The sequence below is a fragment of the Lepidochelys olivacea genome (assembly GCF_965140295.1).
Source record: "Lepidochelys olivacea isolate rLepOli2 genome assembly, chromosome: 6".
NCBI lineage: Eukaryota > Metazoa > Chordata > Testudines > Cheloniidae > Lepidochelys > Lepidochelys olivacea.
In genome coordinates, this window is record NC_140416.1 from 98976383 (window position 1) to 98997814 (window position 21432).

Consider the following 21432-nt stretch of genomic DNA (forward strand, 5'->3'; position numbering starts at 1 on the left):
ATGAAATTCAATGAGGACAAATGCAAACAGCACAACTACAAAATGAGAAATGACCACCTTCAGAAGGAGAACTGCAGAAAAGGATCTGGGGGTCATAGTGGACCACAAACGAAATACGGGTCAGCAATGTAATACTGTTGCAAAAAAAGCGAACAACATTCTGGGTTGTATTAGTAGAATAGTTGTAAGCAAAATGAAAAGCAATTCTTCCGCTCTGCTCAGCACTGAGAAGGTCTGAACTGGAGTATTGTGTCCAGTTCTGGGCACCATACTTCGGGAAAGAGGTGGACAAATTGGAGAAAGTCCAGAGGAGAGCAACAAAAATGATTAAATGTCTAGGAAACATGACCTGTAAGGAAAGATTTAAAAAAAAAAATGGCTTTGTTTAGTCTGGAGAAGAGAAGACTGAGGGGAAACATAACAGACTTCAAGTACATAAAAAGTTGTTATGAAGAGGAGGGTGATAAATTGTTCTCTTAGGCACTGAGGAAAGGACAAGAAGTAATGGGCTTAAGTTGCAGCAAGGGAGATTTAGTTTAGGAAGTTTTCCCTAATGTCTAACTGTAAGGATACCTAAGCCTGGAACAAATTACCTAGAGAGAGTGTGGAATCTCCATCGCTGGAGGTTTTTAACAACAGGTTAGACAACGCCTGTCAGAGATGTTCTAGATAATACTTCGATCTATAGCAGTGCAGGGGACTGGACTAGATGACCTGTCAAGGTCCCTTCCAGTCCTACATTTGCATGATTCTATGATTCACTTAGTTCTTACTATTATGACTTCAGCATTGGTATCATTTCGAAAGCAGCTTACCTGATTTAAGGTATTAAGTCTCATTATTTCTTTTTCTGCATCTGTAAAAACAGCAACAAAATTAAATTATTTATGTTGACAACCGGAAGATTAAGTCATTTAAATTGCTATACAGATTAAGTAGAAAAATCTTAGGTAACTAAAACCAAATTAACGTCTCCAAGCAGTAAACTGCTATATTCCATCAGCATGCTCCAATCAGTGGGAAAAAACCCATAATGTAAAAACACAACAGTATGATCCAGTTTTCATCTCTTCGCAGCTAGATTCAGGCCAAGATGTTAGAACACAAGTGAAGTTCAGACACAGTCCATCAGTAGTTACTGAAATTTAGCTCTGAATGACTAAGTACTTAAGACTTTTATAAAACACCAAAGAAAAATATTCAAAATGAAACAACTAAATATTTTACCACAACACAGACACTGCCTATAAATCACAAATACAGCATTTTATTTTTGTGAATTACACTCCTATAACACCAAAAACCAATTTGTTATAATGGAAAAATATTCATTTAAATGTAACTCTTACTACTGAGTTTCTATAACGGCTACAAGCAAAAGCATATGCTTCTGTTACTTAAAAGTGGTCATTACTGTGGGAAACTCATGGCTAACAGTCTCGTTTTGAAAGCAATTCCCTCACAAGAAACCCCAAAAAGCCCTATGTAGAAAAAGTTTAGGGGGCAAGAAGCATTATGAGGTTCCCCTCAGTCTGTTCTGGACTCCGCAGTCAGGGAAACTACTGCAGAGGCTCCCTGGCTGGACCATCATGTTGCCAGGACTTCCCAGACTGAATGCCCTGGAAGCCCTTGAATGGTAGCTTCTCTAAAATGGATAGGGCTCAGTATTAATTCTTGAGCAGATTTACTTTGGGGAGCTGCAGTCCTCCCCCACACACTCTGTAAGAAGATCTCTGGACCTGCAGAGAACTATCTGTGGGTTCTGTGGGAAAAAGCAAATACTGCAGATGGGGAAATGCATATTCAGAGGGCCTCTGTGTTCAGATATCTACAGTTTTCCATACCTAGCCCAGGATTTGCTGCGAGCAATAGAAGTAAAACAAGACAAAGTGTCAGAGCAAGACAGCAAATGGATCCGAAGCAGGATAGTAAAAGAAATCAAGTCCAGATTGATAAGGGAAGGCAAACCAAGCAAACAGGAAAGGTCATTTTTTGTGTGTCATGCCATAATTTTAAATTGTTCAGCTGTCATCTTTAGCTTCTCTTCTTTCCAGTGTAACTAATCTTAGTATTTTCAACAACATTTTAAGACCAGCCATATTTCTAACATTTGTCAGCCTCTCTCTACACGTTTTAATCTTAGCTATATCTTTAGAGTGATGCAAACAATTTTAGAAAACATCATCATAAAACTGGCATTATTATTTTAGTCTTTCAGCAAAACAGCTAGGTTTAGTCTTTCAGACAGGTTCTAGGCAGGCATCTTCACTAAGCTATCCAGAGACTTCTACCTCACTATCAGAGTAGTGCCAAGGTAATCCTTTCAGATCTTGTTTTACTTGATCATTTCAGGGGTAAACCCTTTTCTAAGATGGCTCTATTCATAGTAATCAATCTCATATTTATTCATACTACTTTTCCTAAAATGGCTTCTCTCTATTTTTAAATGTGTAAAATCTTTTGGATAGGATCTGAAAATCTCAATTGCTTCATACCCAACAGTGCTTGTTGTAGTCGGAGCACTTCTTCCTCTGATGAGGTCATCAGTGGGAGTTTTTTCCCCTCTTCTTTCAGAATGGTCTCCTGTTCTGCAACATAATTTTGAAGCTTAATAACCTCAAATTTCAGTCTTTCATATTCTTGTGTTATTTGGCTGTTTTCCACCTTTACCAGTTCTCCTTCGTTCAGCAGGATTTTGTTCTCATTTTCTACAGAAGATAATTTCTGATTTAAATTTTTTACTTTATCCTCCAGTTCCTTCATAGTCTGCGTGTCCTCTGGTTTTTCAGATTGTAGGATTTGAATATTCTTTTGCAGGTCACTAATTTTAGAATGATCACAGATTTCAATGCCTGCACCACCTGAAAAGCACAAGAGATTGGTTACGAGTCTAAGTTCAAAGTCAGCATTATAGAATTTTCTCCTGGAACAGCTACCATCTAAGAATTTTTATTCTTGAAAGGTTGGCAATGTTAAACAATAACTTTAGTGAAATGGGGGCACTCACTTCATCTATAGAAAGCAAGACACACATTTAGAAGAACAAATGTTTGAAGTATATAAAAATATGTGATTTGCTTTAGAAGAGATACACCTCACAGCTCCTTATACTGATAATTATAAAATGGCAATTTTGAAACACGTGAAGTGAGGCAGATACGGTTCTAATCACCAATAGTTAAAAAACTGACTAAAAGGGAAAAATAATCAAAAAACTTAACATGAGTATCAAAAATAAAGTTGTCTAGTCAGTCCTTCATACGTTCCTAAAACTATTTGACCAAAATACTGTTAGCCTACCAGGTTCATCTCAGATCAAAGGACATGAGGTTTTGTGGTTTGTTGTTTTAATGTAACAGTTAATGAACTGTTGTCACAGGTTATAATAATTTGCATATTTCACATGTATTCATTTTAGTCCATATTTAAATTCTCAGGATTGTGGCTGGAAATTGGTAATCAATACAAACATATTAGATTTATTTTAAGTTCCTACAAGAATTAAAGAATGTTTTCATGACAATCATATATTCTATAGATGAACACAAATTCTCATTATATTTGGTTTTGCCATTTTATACATAAATCCTTATATTTATAATTCAATGTACAGTAAACAGCATTGACTTTTCCTTTAAAGGTTTAAATTAAAAATGTAAATTGCCAAGCATAGAAGCGAAGATATATTATTCTGCAATAAAACTCTCAGACTTTAAACCTAAAGGTCATATTCAAGAGAAGCTGGGCTTTTATAGGTACCACATATAATGTCCTTAAAACTTTAGGAGCCTCCGTATAGCCAGCGTAACTTATAATGCAAATCATTTATACAAGTTACAGAGCTCAAGAAGGCAGAAAGCCAAACTTTAGACAGAAGCTGTTAAAAGAAGACATGTTGCTTGTCCATTCATGACTACGCAGACTCTGAAAACAAGAATTTCTAGGATCGGCATCCAGACGATCCCAGATGAGTGAAAATGCAATTTAGCAAGGGTATGGTCATAGGTAAGTAATATCATGCTAAGAAGTGTGAGAAGTATTTTGTCTTACAGCCAAGTCATGATGCAAAAGATGCATGGCTCATGCCTTTGATTTCACCAAAGACTCTTTAAAAGGATTGTTTTGAAAGAAGTCAAAAGACAGAACAATTTTAACAGGCATTAAGACACCATGAATCAATCCCCTACCACCTCTGGTTGAGACCTCAAAAAGGTTCTTACATGGGGCTTCTGCCTACTCTATATCTGAGGAGACACGGTCTGTGATGGAGTTTCTCCTTCATTCTGAGAAGGGACATTGGAAGTATGTCTCTTTCCCAAATGGTAACACACGCTCTTTGGGTGGCATAGCTTTGATGAATCAATTACAAACGAAACTTATTAAGTTTAGAAATGAACTTGTAAATGAGGCCCCCTTCAAAAAGAGAGACCCAATTAATATGACATACAAAACTTTCACTTCTATGCATCCAAAGATATCCCAGTACAAGAAAAATAGATAAAGGCACTTCTTGCTAGAAAGTATTCTATCTATAAACCTATCCAACCAGGAACTTATACAGCCCTCATCACCATCACATCTGACTTCATATCATTCAGTGAGTGACCCATTTAGTACCTACTACTTGCCTCCAGAAATATTTTTTGGGTTGAAAAGTTTTCACTCTATTCTGCAGTCTCTTTCCAAATCAATATTGGATTGAAATCAAACATGTGTTGGTTTTATGGATTTAGTGCATACCACCTGCCTGAGGATATCATCACTCTAAATGGATGTAAATAGATTATGAGGGGACAAATTATTGTCCAGGAGTTTAAAAAAATATCACACAATGAATACAAGTGAAGAGATATATCTGTTTCTCAGACAGTTTTCAACTCTAGTGGATTGGGAATAGTAGGAGAGAAGCCTTCCACAGGTAGTAACCCCTTAGCTCTGAAAAATTAATTTAACAGGCTTGAAGAGTTTCTCAGTATCTAGACCAGAATCTGTATGGTGGACACCTGAAAGTCTACATGTGCATTTTCTTCTGAAGAGCAGCCATTAACAATGCAATTAAATGTGTTCAAGTCAAATATAACCAAACTAAAGATTTGCTAAATCCATATGAATTTACTGGATGTCAATTATACTGTTCATTTGTATGTGTATTTGATATTCTGAATAAAATTCATTCCATATAAAAGCTGAGGGTAACACCCAATAAAATAGAATGATCGCAGGGTAATAAATACCTTGCTGTAACTGATTTTCAAGTTCTTCAATTCGCTCCTCATATTCACTTAACTCCTCCCGGTGCCGACGACTTATCTCTGCTAGTTTCTGTCGATGTGCATCCTGTAACACTGAAAGCTTATGCTGATGTTCATCTATTTCTTGACTTAAATTCTGTTTCAGCTCCTAAAAAGTGTAATTGAAAAAAAAATGTATTTAGAATGCAGATACATAGTATGTATACATTTTAAAAGGATATTTTTCTGCGCCTGCAGAGATACTGCCCAATATTTTACACCAAAAATAAAACATGCCTCTTTAAAAATTATTTATTTATACAAACAATGTGGTTGGCATGGTACAAATTACAAAAATAAAGAGCCCCACCTCAAAGAACTTGTGATCTCACACACACAGGAGAATGTATACATTAGAACAGGGATCGGCAACGTTTGGCAAGCAGCCCATCAAGGAAATCCGCAGGTGGGCCGGGACCCTTTGTTTACGTGCAGCGTCTGCAGGTTCGGCCGATCGCAGCTCCCACTGGCCGTGGTTCACCATTCCAGGCCAATGGGGGCTGCAGGAAGCGGTCGCCAGCATATCACTTGGCCCATGCCGCTTCCTACACCAAGTGATATGCTGGCGACCGCTTCCTGCAGCCCCCATTGGCCTGGAATGGTGAACCACGGCCAGTGGGAGCTGCGATCGGCCGAACCTGCAGACGCTGCAGGTAAACAAAGTGTCCCGGCCCACCTGCGGATTTCCCTGACAGGCTGCATTCCGAAGGTTGTCGATCCCTGCATCAGGACATCCAGATGGTATATGACTGGATTCTCTTTCTCCTCCACCACCATCTCACCCCTCACATATACACACTCCACTCTCACCCACACAGTTTAATTATAATCAGGTTAATATTGTCTCAAATGTCAAATAACCTCTATTAATGAAAGTTCAGATAATATAATTTTTGTTTGGATGGAGAATTCATGTAAATTAGGAAACTCTAACCATTGATACATCAGGGCTGCCAAGTAAACAGGTGAACACGTTTCTTGTTGTCTGTATACAAAAAGTAATAAAAATCTGTGTGCGTGTGTGTTTTTAATGGAATCATGAGCACAAAATGCTGCTTTCCTATTTGTACATGTTGTCTGATCACTTTTGTCAAACACCATGCTGTGTCCCATGAAAGTGCATTTCTACTCTGATCTTTTCAGCACAAAGTATTGCAATAGTGACACTTAACCCAAAACCCCCCTACACTCCCAGGTAAAGCAATCCATAGCAGCAGTTAATAACCATCTATGTTAAGTCCCCTTAGCTTTTCTTCAGATCCTCAAGTCCCTGGAAGTGCCCACTCTGAACATTATCGCTTAAATAACAAAAGTGCTTAGCACTTATACAGCATGTCTCATCTTCTAAGAACTTTACAAATACTGAAAGGAAAAAATATAGTCTTGGAGCTTGACCGTAATGCAAAATTGAAAACAAAAACATTTATCAACTATAGGGATAGTTGGCAGTGTTCTTTCACCAAAAAAGTAACTTAGGGCTTGTGCACATGACAAGTTAGTGCCTGGGAAGCTAGCATGTGAATCTACAGGGCATGAGCTTGCCATGCATTAACTCGCCATGGGGACATTACTGCAGTGCAGTGAAAGCGCCAAAGTACTATTCTACACTCCAGGACTTTTACTGTGTGGTAACAGTGTCCGCATGGTGAGTTAGTGTGTGGCAAGCTGACGGCATGTAGATTCACATCATGGCTTGCTGGGGACTAACTTTCCACGTAGACAAGCCCTTACCTTATGCAAACACAGGAATTTACTAAAAGCCAGAATGAAGCCCACAACCTTAGCGTCAACCTTGTCCTCTTTAAGCAACAAGAAAATTCAGCCTCACTGAGGAGAGTAGCTGGGACTATTCTTGAAAGAAGAATCAGGATCATGGTCAATTTACTTATACTGGTGGAAAAAACACACAACTTTTGCAACAAATGGATAAAAAAATTTAACTACTGGATTGCTCCTTCTTTGACAGAAAGTGTGCTCAATTCTGTAACCTGGGCTCATCTTGGAAGAGATTCCACAACCCTGAAATTCTCACAGAGGGCTAAACCTTACTCCCACAGAAGTCAATGAGAGCCCTGCAACAGACTTCGTTTGGAGCATGAACAGGCCATAAGACTAGAGGCTGGCACTTGTTTTGGGAAGAGTTACAGTGTATGGATTATTTACACCTCTTAGTAGACAAAGGCAACATAACAGTACATCACAGAAGGCAAAAGAAAGACTAACTTTCTGAACCAGACACAGAGCAAAGTGTCACATAAGTTGAGGAAAAGGCTGGTCCCCAATGAAAAGTACACGTAAAAAGGGCTGCAGAGTTCACTCAGACTTCGGTTATACTTATTTAGAGCAGTGGTTCTCAACCAGGGGTATGAGTACCCCTGGGGTATGCAGAGGTCTTCCAGGGGGTACATCAACTCATCTAGATAATATTTGCCTAGTTTTACAAGGCTATATAAAAAGCACTAGCAAAGTCAGCAGAAACTAAAATTTCATACAACTTGTTCATATTACTCTATATACTGTACACGGAAATGTAAGTGCAGTATGTATATTCAAATTAATTTATTTTATAATATGGTAAATGTGAGAAAGTAAGCAATTTTTCAGTAATATTGTGCTGTTACACTTTTGTATTTTTAGGTCTGATTTTGTAAGCAAGTAGTTTTTAAGTGAGGTGAAACTTGAGGTACACAAGATAAATCAGACTCCTGAAAGGGGTACAGTAGTCTGGAAAAGTTGAGAGTTACTGATTTAGAGCTTTTCCTAATCTGAAAGTTGCCTTAAGTATCCTAGACTGTGGGGAAGAGACGACTGCAACAATATTCCTGCCTTCTAATCATATTTATAAATTAAATGGTATAAGCTTATTGGAACTAGAAAAAATAACTGTTTCTAGTAGTGTAACTAGAATTCTGCATCCCTGGCAAAGTGCAATTAGGTTTTCCACTTTCCATACAGAAAAAAAGATGAGCACTCTTTACTTACTTAGGATAAATAATAAGGATGCAATAACTAACAGCACATAGCAGCAATGTGTGATCAAGAGGAGTTTTCCTGTCATTCCCTATAATTACCAGGAAGTCTCCTCTCCATCATTCATTATAGCTTATATTAAAACACACAAACATGAGAGGAAAGCAAACTAGAAAATTTAAGTTACTCTCACCTTACCATGTATTGAAGATACAATGAAGCTGGAAAATCAAATAAATTTTAAGTCTAAAAATGTATTTGTCTTATTTCACCATTTACATATGTATTTATATACATATACCATATAACATTACCAGTATATGCCTTCACACCTCTATAGTACATTAATAAGTTAGAATGGTTAGCTTTTAAGAAACAGGACTCAGAATAGAGCAAAATTACATCCAGATATGCACCTGTACAAAATATGTACCATACAAATGAAGACAAAAATTTTTATGGTGTCTAATTTAGCCATCAAAGAGCTGAAATTCAGCAGTGCTTAACACTTATAGTTTCCACTGATTTCACTTGGAGTTGTAGAGACTTAGCACACTGGGGCAAGGGGTTGGGGGGGAAAGCAACCTCCAGGTATCCCATGATGGGCAGCCAAAAATTGAGGCACTACAAATCACTGGCTACTTTTGATGCGTTGGCCTTAATCTTACAAACTTTATACTTTCAAGCCTATAATATTGTAACAAGTCTGTTGTATGACCAACCTGAGAGACACTCGTTCATCTGCTCAATCAGAATCTTTTTTAAAATACAGAAGGTGTGGAAACATTTCAGTTATAAACACAATTATATTATATGCCAATACACTTCATTTAGTACAGAGGACTTAGGCCCCGATTGTGCAAACATTTATGCATACACTTAACTTGATTAATATGAAACGTGACTGAAGTCATTGGGACTAAACATGTAAATGTTTGCAGGACTGGGGGCTTAGCTGCAAATTATAAAAAAATTATGTATGTGGGTTGATTTGTCAAAATTGTCACCTTACTTTAATAATATTTTGCAGCTTGCAGATTTCACTTTGATCAGCGTTATCTGTTCCTCCTACTCTGGAAGACTAGATAAAAAGAAAAATAATACTTTAGTTTGGGAAATAAATTGAGATAAACAACGGTTTATTTTCCTTTGAGCATTTCAACAGCAAATAATTCTTAATAAAATAGAAAATGCAAGTACGCTAAAAGTACTTACTAAAAGTAAGTAAGCGTCTACCACAACACTCAAAATGTAGGTACTTTGATTATAAAGAGGGGCTATTAAAATGTAAAGTTTAAAGCTACAATAGCTTTATTTCTAATAAAAAAATATAAAATAGCATTTCTCTGTTGAAACATAAAAACAGCTATTGGATTTCTTTGTGCGCAAATTTCACAGTATATTGATTGCATTTATGACATGCTAGCATATTTAACAGTTTCTTGCATTTAAAGAAAACCAACATATATACTATATTTTATTTCCAGTATACATAACTGTAGATGCTGTGGACACAAGTAATATCACTGAAATCCAACGCACTAGTTACTTGAGTAAAGATCAGTCACATGAGTAAGAGTTTGCAGGACTGATCACAGCAATGAGAATTTTTGTAACTGACAGAAAATGAAGTGAAGTGGTAAGGGAAAATTACAGATGGTAAAATCTCTAATAAAAATTTGCAACTACGGTATCACTTTGTGTATTGGCAGAGTAGTAATTTACAATCAATAGCACATACAACAAGAGCAAAAGTACTTTTTAGAAGCCTACATATGAAAATCCCCAAAGAAGTTACAATATTTTGGGTAGAACCCTTGTAAATGTTTATGAAACTCTTTGCCTGAACAAATAGGATAGGCTTATAAATAGGGCTATTAATTGCCGTTAACTCACGCGATTAACTCAAAAAAATTAATCACAATTGCACTGTTAAACAATAGAATACCAATTGCAAATGTATTTAAAATATTTGGATGTTTTTCTATATTTTCAAATATACTGATTTAAATTACAACACAGAATACAAAGCGTACGCTGCTCATTTTATAGAATTATTTTTATTACAAATATTTGCACTGTAAAAATGATAAAAAGAAACAGTATTTTTCAATTCACCTCTTACAAGTACTGTAGTGCAATCTCTTTATCGTGAAACTACAATTTACAAATGTAGATTTTTTTTTTGATTACATAACTGCACTCAAAAACAAAACAATGCAAAAAACTTTTAGAGCCTACAAGTCCACTCTGTCTTACGACCATCATCATCATCGTCTTACGACCACTCCGTCATTCGACCAATCGCTAACACAAACAAGTTTGTTTACATTTACAGAAGACAATGCTGCCCACTTCTTATTTACAATAAAATCAGAAAGTGAGAACGGGCGTTAGCATCGGACTTTTGTAGCTGGCATTGCAAGGTATTTACATGCCAGATATGCTAAACATCTGTAGGCCCTTTCATGATTCGGCTACCATTCCAGAAGATATGCTTCCATGCTGATGAGGCTTGCTAAAAAAATAATGCGTTAATTAAATTTCTGACTGAACTCCTTGGGGGAGAATTGTATGTCTCCAGCTCTATTTTACTCACATTGTGCCATATATTTCATGTTATGGTAGTCTTGGATGATGACCCAGCACGTTGTTCATTTTAAGAACACTTTTGCTGCAGATTTGACAAAGTTCAAAGAAGGTACCAATGTGAGATTTCTAAAGATAGCTACAGCACTTGACCCAAGATTTAAGAATCTCTTCCAAAATCTGAGAGGGAAGAGGTGTGGAGTATGCTTTCAGACATCTTAAAAGAGCAACATTACGATGAGGAAACGACAGAACCCAAACCACCAAAAAAGAAAATCAACCTTCTGCTGGTGGCATCTGACTCAGATACTGAAAATGAACATGCATCGGCCCACACTGCTTTGGATGGTTATCGAGCAGAAGCCTTCATCAGCATGGACGCACATCCTCTAGAATGGTGGTTGACGCATGAAGGACCATATGAATCTTTAGCATATCTGGCACATAAATATCTTGTGAGGCCAGTTATAACAGTGCCATGAGAACGAACACCTGTTCTCAGTTTTAGGTGATATTGTGAACAAGGAGCAGGTAGCATTATCTCCTGAAAATGTAAACAAACTTGTTTGTTTGAGCAATTGGCTGAAGTAGGACCGAGTGGACTTGTAGGCTCTAAAGTTTGACATTGTTTTATTTCTGAACACAGTTATTTTTTGTATACAATTCTACACTTGTAAGTTCAACTTTTATGATAAAAAGATTGCATTATAGTACTCGTATTAGGTGAATTGAAAAATACTATTTCTTTTTTTTTTTTTTACAGTGCAAATATTTGCAATGAATATAAAAAAAGTAGCACTGTATACTTCGTATTCTGTTATAATTGAAATCCATATATTTGAAAATGTAGAAAACATCGAATAATATCTAAATAAATGGTATTCTCTTATTGTTTAATTGTGTGATTGATTTTTTTAATGGCATGATTAATTGTGATTAATTTTTTAATGGCTTGACAGCCCTATTTATAAAACAATTTAACAGATTTTAAAGGGGTGGGGAGGCTGTACTATTAATATAATGCTGAAGAGTAAAGAAATTTCATCTCCATAACTAAGTCTTACTATGGCGCCTTTTCTCAGAAAGTAAAAATAATATTTAGAACTTATATAGTACTAGCTATTTTTCAAAGCACCATCTACAGGTTAATTAATCCTTACATCACTTCTGCAAGGCAGGTCTTTATGTATTACCTTTTTTTTTTTAACAAATGGACACCAGTGACTGAAAAGGTACCCAGGGTCAACCAACCAGAAAAAACAGCGTTAGAATGTATTAGTGCCCTTGGGGATTAATGCAGCACAACTAAGGTGCCACATCTATGCCAGCATAACCCTGCAGTGTAGATATAGCCTGCATCAACAGAAAGGGTTTTTCAGTTGCTGTAGGAACACCACCTCCCTTGGCAATAGTAGTTAGGTCGTTGGAAGCACTCTTCCATCATCCTATCCGTGTCTACATTGGGGATTAGGTCAGCATAGCTATGTGGTCTTCAGGGCTGTGCATTTGTAACACCCTTGAGCACAGCAGCTATGTCAACCTAAATGCTATTTCTCTACATATAATTGCCTAACATGAACTTGCACATGACTGGTTTCAAGAGCGACCAATTTACTCAATGTACTAAATATACGGAAAAATCACCCACCTGTGCTATCTGCATCCAGTGGTCAACCTCAGATTCAAGTCTAGAAACTTCATTGGACAATCTGTTTATTTCTTGCTGGGACCAGATTACATCTCCAAAGTCCATGTCATCCCCTTGAAAACCTGAAGAATGATGTCTAACCACAGGGACAAAGGAAGCTGATGTAGTGGTTGGCGGCAAAACACCAGCTCCTAACTGTGCTGACTGAGCAGCTGTCTGCAACTTCTGCAATTGTTCCTGCAGTGCATTCTGTCTAGCTTTTAGATGGCTGATTTCAACCTAAATATATAGAATACAGTGCATGATTTTAGTAAGAAGAAAATCTCAAAGTATATTCACTTTATCTCTTGTAAATAGATGAAATTTAAATCTACTATTTGTATTTTCATCTGACATAAAATTACTGAGGTCTCCTTGTTCTTTCACTGTGTGTGCGCGTGCGCGGGGGAGGAGGGGTTGTTTTCTCTCCAGTTCAATGGAGAGGAACGTTCTTGACTGGCCTCTTATAAAAGCAAGGACTCTTGTAGAACTGCTTCTAAAAATTATTCCTTTACCATTTAAGCACTAGTCAGCTAAAGGCAACATATAAGCAAAGTATCTGCACTGCCCATTAAAAAGAATGCTTTCCTTGTAAATAAAGGTTTTGCGGTATTCAGCAGGCAAATGTACCTAAATTCTACAGCAAGGCTTCTGAGTGCCAAGTCCCACAACTCAGTTAAATATAAAAGTGGTGGATTTTTTAATTAAATATTAAAATAAAACCAACCAGTACAGGGTTCCTCAAGTTATATATTTTGATATTAAAACTGAGTTTATTTTATACTCCAACTTTTCAATGTATTGCTGGTTTTGCATTCACAACACACTATATTAAAGAAGTCACTTAGATCAAAAGAAAATTGCTTACATTAAGTAAGATACAGAATGCACAAAATACTACAATATCCAGATGTTGCTTTTCCAACTTCAGTATGTCCTTTCCTATGCACATACAAATCAAGGGTCTGATCCTGCTCTCACTGAAGTCAATGGGAGATGTGGTATTGACTTCAATGGATGCAACACACGTCTCAAAGATATTCTTTCTGCTAAAAAACTATTCTGTAAAAGCAAGTTTTACAAATGTACTGCTAGTTTTCCTTGTTTAGAAGACTCTAAAAATCTCACATTATACAACTGCACGCATAGAGGATTACTTTATGCCCAAAAATCCACTTTCCAGAGCTGCGAATGTTGATTCTGTCCCATTTTAAGTCTACTCTTAAACCAAATAAATATCTGAAAGAACAACAGAAGTAAACACTTTTAAAGAGAATTCTCTCCTTTCTTACCTATCCTTCCAAAAATCATGATTTAGAACTATCTAATGATTTATAATAATATGTGGTGATTAATCTACTCTGTTATTCCTTCGTGGTAATAAAATAGGGAGAAACTGTGACATCAGACAAGATATTTCTGAGGCTATTTAGATCAGTAGCTACATTATATTAAGTCATCTAGCAGGTGTAAGTGTAAACTGATGTGACGTGATTTGGAAGCATTTTGTGAATGATTGAGACAATCTGTACATTTATAAACGTGCAACAGCATAAATGACAGGATGAGCAATAGTGTACTTTGTACCATGATGAACAGTTTGCTTGCCTCTCACCTTTAGAGATTGTATACTAATTGAAGAGATAAAGATAGCTATTATACAAACTTAACGTAGTACATTTTTGTTAAAGAATACAGACATATATTGCCTGAAATTATTTACGCTGCACTGTACCTCTCTTTGCTGCAGCTGATTTCGGTACTCTATGGACAACTGCTTTATCTGAAGCTCTGCTGCTTCATGCTTTTCTTCTAGATCACTGCAAACCTTCTTCAGTCTCTCATTCTAGAAAAGCACAAAGTGACTATTAATAAATGTAAAACTAAATCTTATGTTCCTAAGGGATTTGCTAATGGGAGAAAAAATTAAAATAGCTAGGTTGCAGTCTTTCCATGTTGTCCTACTTTACTCTTTAAAACTTAAATACCTCTTTGAAATTTAAAATACTGCATATAAAAATCTGGATTGAGGGTTATAAGACAGAAATTACACCTTCTAGATTAGTTTTGATTTGTGGCCAAGTCTGAAATGCAAACCCAGTCATTCATAAAGCATCTACTTATTTCCTTATCAGCCAGAAAAATGCTGAAACTTTCAAGAAACCTGGATTTGAGACTATCTCAGAGCCAGGGGCTATTGTTACATTTCAAGGTCCCCCTGTCTGACATGAACAATGTAAGAGGTGATGAATCTACAACACACACATGTCCATGCCCACTAAACAAATCTGGCCCTCTGAATGTGATGATGGATGGTCACCAGGCTGAAAAATTGGGATTTAAACATCACTGTTACTCTCATTTCTAGAGTGAGCATTTTTTTAAAATCATATTTCTAATGCATGTAGAAACAAAATCACCCTGATCAGCATCTCTTTATTTCTCCTAATTACCTGCATTCCAGAATTGCTTACCTCCAATCTCTGTGTTGCATGAGTACTTTCTATTTCTCTTAGCCTAGAATTGGATACTTGGAGTTCCGCTGGTGCATCTGAAAGAGTTAAAAAATCACTCACATGGTGCTCATCTGAATTGGCTGTAACAGTTCCACAGGACGAGACACAAAATAGCATTCTCAGGTAAAGAGAATATTTTAAAGTCTTTATATGGTTTAGTTACATATTATTACTCCATACATTTATTAGTTATTTTCCTTTCTATGTTTTAAAAACATTTTATGCACTACAGTGCAAAAAACCTCTTCAATTTGGGATTTTGGAATATTTTCTGTTACCAAGGCTTTCTTAAGAAACTTCTTGGAACCAATGGCAAACTGTAACTTAAACTGTAAATCTATTCCTGTTGCATCTAAAACTACTACTCTAATCTGAAATTATTTAAATGTTCTATTTTACTGTACCCTTTATAAAACACCTCAATGAAATTCCCCCTATCATATTTTTCCAACACAAATCTCAAGTTGCCTCTAAATTTGTCCCACTTCTTTGAGCTTTTTTCAATTTTGCTATACCTTTCCTGAAGGAAGACAACCAAAATCAGAAAAAGCACAGTATTATAGCTAAAGGTACATTACCCTTTTGTAGATAATATTTTCTGCATGATTTTAAACCCATTTTAAAGCACTCCAGTATTCTATTTGTATTTTTTCTTTACTACAGTTGTGTGATGGGGGATATGTCTCTTCATTGAGCATGACCACTAGATCATCTTCCCCAAAGGAGTTTGTAAAATTCAGAGCTCATTACCCATATAATAGAAATTTAGACCATTTTTGTCAGTGTGCACTACCTTACATTTATCCAAATTAAATGTAATTTGTCATCATGTTACCAATTCTGCACCCTGCAACCACTGTGTTTAAATTCAACTGGAGCTGCTCACAATCTTCCATAGTTTTTACTAACCAAAATAATTTGCAGCAATTGGGAAACGTGCTCTGTATCATTACCAAGGGTCATATGCAATCGAAAATATCCTTCGCTTCCATTAGCCCACTTCCCCCTAGCATTTGTAAAATTTCCTTATGACTATGACCCATTATTACCATGTCTCTGTTTGGAGGGGCAGCTGTTCACTGTGAGGTACATACACAAAGGGACTTACACTGATTCATACAGACAGGCCTGGACCCTGCTGCCAATTACAACCAGTACCTGGTTCTAGATGTAAGCAGGGTCTGAATGAGTTCTCCCCTCACAGCTAGCTGGGAGTGGGATAGATTTCAGGAACAAACTGTACTTACATAAACACACCTACTCTGCCTAGATATCCAACAGATAGAGCAGTGTGGCTCAAAGTGATCAACTTTGGCTGGTGTTGGGTTACAAATCACTTTAGTCCAGAATGCAGGGATAGTGAAATCCTCTCAATGTTGTTGTCTTTATTGTATGAATAAAGGGGAACAGAACTGTGCTTAACCTGTCCCAAATGAGGAGGGTCATCCTCAGCTGAATGGACCTCATTAAGCCAGGGGCTCGAATACCAGATCCCTGTGAAAGTAAGAGGGGTGGGGACAGGTAGCCTCAGCCAAGAGAAGTGGACTCTCCCTAAGGATTCCTGGTCTGGTGTAACCTGTTGTTCCCCACTGTTCAAAGACAGAGGCTCCATTAGGAGGCTTTGGTTATTTTAAGTGCTCAAAAGACCTTACAATCACTGTGGTAGAACAGCATTTCTGCCCAGCCTAAGAGCTGACTATCACAAAGAGCTGCGTGAAACCTCAAGAGACTGACCTGCAGAGGTCACAGAAGAGAGGCAGGTGGCAGAAGGTGACCGGCAAGTGGAATGGTGACCAGCTGGTGAGCAGAGCAGAAAAAGGAGAGGGTCACCGGAGACGGAGAGCAGCTGACAGGGTGGCCACCCGAGAGGAATGACCGACTGGCGGGGCAGCCAACCAGAGCAAGTGCTCAGATGGCAGAGCAAGCAAGGTGCTTTCCTCCCTGGGTGGGAGGTGAACTCAGACAGATGCACCTCTGAACCCTGGGTCCCCACTTCCCAAGGACAACCACAGTGAGTGGGGTATGGTGAGGGAGCAGTGAGGGGCACAGATAAGGAACTTATGTTCTTGACTTCTACAACCAAGAGGCAGAAGGCACTGCCCCACGCACTCTGGGGTAGGTGTCCTGCTCACAATTTTATGATTATGAATCCTGATTGTGGCATTTTCCCTAATTACTATCGCGTGACTTCCCTCTTTTCATTAAAAGTTTCTTTTCTACACTCAGACTCTGTGCTTGGGAGTGGAGGAATATTGCCTCTCAGAGGTGCCCAGGGGAGGTATATAGATTTCCCCGGTTACTCGACGGGGGCTCGAGCTGGTTCTGTGTTGTATTGTTGAAAAGGAACCTCTAGATATTGAACCTGGCCCTGGTTGCTGCTAGCTTCAGGTGCGAGAAGGGTTATATAAATATTTATGGAAAGAATTCACACTGAGCTGAAACACCACATTTCCAAAGGCATCACTGGGCAGAAGAACAGGAGCAACAGCAACACACACTGACATCACTACAGACAGCATTCAAACATAGTAAAAGAATTGTCAACTCTTTAGTCAAAGAAAGTTTGAATCCTGCATCTCCCTTAGTACTACTTCCAGGTAACAGAAGAATGGTCCATGATGATGCATCCATTTAAGTGAAATATGGTTCAAAACCAAATTACAGTAAGAGCTGTGTTATCTGGCAATTTACCAGCTGGAAAGCTCTATAAACTGGCATTTCTGATCCTCATTGAAAATCCGGTTTATAATCTGGTTGGCGTGGGGCCAGCAGGCTCCCTATCTGGCTCCACATGGCTCCCCGGAAGCGGCAACATGTCCCTGCTGCTCCTAGGTGGAGAAACGGCCACGAGGTGTTCAGAATGTGGGAAGGGACGCAGGGCGCAGGCTCTGGGATGGAGTTTGGATGTGGGAGAGGACTTGGGGGAGGGTATGGGGTCACAGGAAGAAGTGTGGGGTGCTGGATCTGGACGGCGCTCGGGCGACTCCCCACAAGCAGCGACATGTCCCTGCTGCTATGGATAGGCGGCTCTGTGCGCTGCCCCGCGTGCTGGCTCTGCACTTCAGGAGCTGTGGGGTCAACGCCTGCAGGCAGAAGCAACACGCAGGTGCAGCATGCAGAGCCACCTAGCCACACCTCCACCTAGGAGCAGCAGGGACATGTCGCTGCTTGCGGGGAGCCGTCTGAGGTAAGCGCCGCCCAGATCCAGCACCCCGTACCCCCTCCCGTACCCAACCCCTAGTCCTGAGCCCCCTCCCACATCCAAACTCTCTCCCTCTTAGTTAACCTGAATTTTTGACTTACTGGCACCCCCCCACCCCCGCATTCCCCCAACATGCCAGATAACAAAGCTTGTACTGTAATATAAGCTTGGGAATTTTAAAAATTATTAAATCTAAAACTGTAGATCTTTCAGAGTAGAGGGAAATGGACAATCTTTTCTCAGAGTACATTGCAGCCATCAGAACAAACTCCTCTCTCTTTTGAAGCATTTTTATATAGGCAGTCCTGTAACCAAAATATCTTTATCCCACTTAATATTGGAACAGCCTACCTGTAGAGAATTCCTACTTTGCTGGTTTCAGAGTAACAGCCGTGTTAGTCTGTATTCGCAAAAAGAAAAGGAGTACTTGTGGCACCTTAGAGACTAACCAATTTATTTTAGCATGAGCTTTCGTGAGCTACAGCTCACTTCATCGGATGCATACCGTGGAAACTGCAGCAGATATTATATACACACAGAGATCATGAAACAATACCTCCTCCCACCCCACTGTCCTGCTGGTAATAGCTTATCTAAAGTGATCATCAAGTTGGGCGCATTTCCAGCACAAATCCAGGTTTTCTCACCCTCCACCCCCCCACACACAAACTCATTCTCCTGCTGGTAATAGCCCATCCAAAGTGACCACTCTCCCTACAATGTGCATGATAATCAAGGTGGGCCTTCTCACCCCCCCCCCTTTTTTTTCCAGGGGACACACACACACACACACACAAACTCACTCTCCTGCTGGCAATAGCTCATCCAAAAAAAAAACTCTCCAAGTTTAAATCCAAGTTTAACCAGAACATCGGGGGGGGGGGGGGGAGGAGTAGGAAAAAACAAGGGGAAATAGGCTACCTTGCATAATGACTTAGCCACTCCCAGTCTCTATTTAAGCCTAAATTAATAGTATCCAATTTGCAAATGAATTCCAATTCAGCAGTTTCTCGCTGGAGTCTGGATTTGAAGTTTTTTTGTTTTAAGATAGCGACCTTCATGTCTGTGATTGCGTGACCAGAGAGACCTACTTTGCTGATTACCCACTTCATAACATCAAACTTGTGAAATTGTTATTTAATTCCAAATTCTGAGCCTACTATTGGTAATGACACAACCATTAAAATCACAAAGACTTCAATTAAAGAGTATTTCTCTAACAAAGCCATAATTTTCAGATGTAAAATTATGTTAACTATATTAACGTATGTATATTTTCACAATGTTATGCAGATAGCTATAACAGGCAAAGTCCAACGTTTAATTTAAAAAGCTTAAATGCCTTGGAAAAATTAGACACCAATACTAAAACAGACATAGAATTAACACTGTGTATGACTGTCACTGAATTGATCACTTTCCTTGTACAGTGCATCCCTTTTTTCCCCCCTTTGCCTCTTTTTATCATTTTAGACTGAAAGCTCTTTCAGACAAGGACTGTGTTTTCCTATTTTGTTGTACTTATTCAATGGGCTCCGATCTTGACAGGATTCTTTGGGCACTACTGTAATATAAATAAGAAAAGATTCAATTATATTAAAGCCTTGCCTGGATGACACGTCAGACTTACAATCACATACATATGTGGAAAATATGGAACTAGCAATTTGTTTGCAGTTTTAGAAAGCCTCCCCCACTCTAAATGGAACAGATTAAACCAAGCTGTAGATAAACTGAATAAACATAATAAGCTAAAGACAAGTTTGATATGCTTTCAAACCTGATCAACAGAGTACCCTAGCGCAATTCCAACACTTCAGGACAACAAAAATAAGACTACATGCCAATATACCTCTAAATAAGTTTATACTATACATAGTTTGCTTTGCTAAGTTTACTCTCCACAGAGCCCAGATATTGTGTGCACACCACACTAAGACCTTGAGAGGAAAGAGAGAGAGCAAGCATATGGCCCTTCCGGAAAAAAACACAGAAGTAATTTGTTACAGCAAAATTTTGGTTGTTTTGATCACCAGTGTTAATGCTACCCCACACCAAATCCAACAGGTGTAACAACAAACTCCACTACCACTAAACATTTTATTTCTCTTTATTATTGTTTAAAAAGGGAAAATGAAGGTAGCAATTCTCTTGTTAAACTGGTATATTCCAGTAAGACTCTTAAAAGCTCAGTCATGTTTATCTCTAAATTCAGGTGGTCTAGCTGGGCACAGTCCTAAATAAGCTGTTTCCCACTTTAAAAAAATGCTACATCTTAGTTATTAATTATCATTAATGTGCTACCAGATGAGTACATGGTACTAAACACACATATAGAAAGCATCACAGCCCATAGAGCCGACAACCTTTCCCCAGCACTCAGTGCCGCCCGATCCCACACTAATCGCAGAGGGCTGGCACCCCCGTGGCCGCAGCAACTCCTCCCCACCCCTCGCACTTACCTCCCACTTCCTCGGTGCCCTCCAGCAGGATGTCTTTGGTGAAGCTGGAGATCTGGCCGGTAAGGGAGGACAAGCTGCCCCCCACCTGCCCCAGGGACTGGCCCAGCCCCGAGCCCAGGCCCCCTAACCAGGAGGCCATCTCTACTGCTGCTGCTCAACGGGCCCCAACTGTCCTCAGCGCTGGCTAAAGGCCTCCCCGAGGCAGCACCCACACCACGGGTGGCGTTGGACCCCAGAACAGCTCAGCCCCGGCTCGCTATCTCCCCCGGGGGCTGGGCAGCCTGGGCTCGGAGAGCCGGCTCCTGCCACCCCGCCCGGCTCGCACGCTCAGGAAAGACCGGGCTCCGGCTGAAGCCTAGAGAAAGAGTCCCAGCGCCCCGGCCATTACTCCCTCCCCGGCTCGGAGAGCGGCGTCAGCGGCTCCTCCCGGCAGCTTCAGGCGCTGCCACCTCGACGGACGCCATGACACCTCCGAGCCCACAAAGACTCCCTGCTTAACCATAGAGAATCGCTGCGTGAGGCTAGAGCGGCGTCACGACTACAAGGACGTGTACAAGGCAGCAAAGGCACTCGGGATAGTGGCGGCGGTCGAATGACATGTTGTGTGCAGGCGAATGTTAAGTGTCCGCGGCTCCCGTGCACTGATGGTCCGCCACCGCCACCCGCACCGCCACACGCCACGCCAGCACTAGCCGCACGGGGCGTCTGAACTTGG

At 39.3% G+C, this 21432-nt stretch overlaps 1 protein-coding gene across 2 annotated transcripts in view; it reads right to left on the reverse strand.

The window, feature by feature from the left end:
- Positions 1-21187, reverse strand: part of TRIP11 (thyroid hormone receptor interactor 11) — a 65515-nt gene extending 44328 nt beyond the window's left edge. Inside the window, exons 1-8 of one of the 2 annotated variants that reach the window (XM_084632375.1) lie at positions 20718-21187; positions 15012-15088; positions 14273-14383; positions 12499-12777; positions 9274-9342; positions 5235-5400; positions 2496-2861; positions 816-856 (exon numbers count right to left, since the gene is read on the reverse strand). In XM_084632375.1, coding sequence (XP_084488501.1) covers positions 816-856; positions 2496-2861; positions 5235-5400; positions 9274-9342; positions 12499-12777; positions 14273-14383; positions 15012-15088; positions 20718-20856 — 1248 coding nt within the window. In that variant the 5' untranslated portion in view covers positions 20857-21187. Of the gene's footprint in view, positions 1-815; positions 857-2495; positions 2862-5234; positions 5401-9273; positions 9343-12498; positions 12778-14272; positions 14384-15011; positions 15089-20717 lie in introns of those variants that run through there. The other variant, XM_084632376.1, reaches the window with a different exon arrangement.
- Positions 21188-21432: the final 245 nt, after the last annotated feature.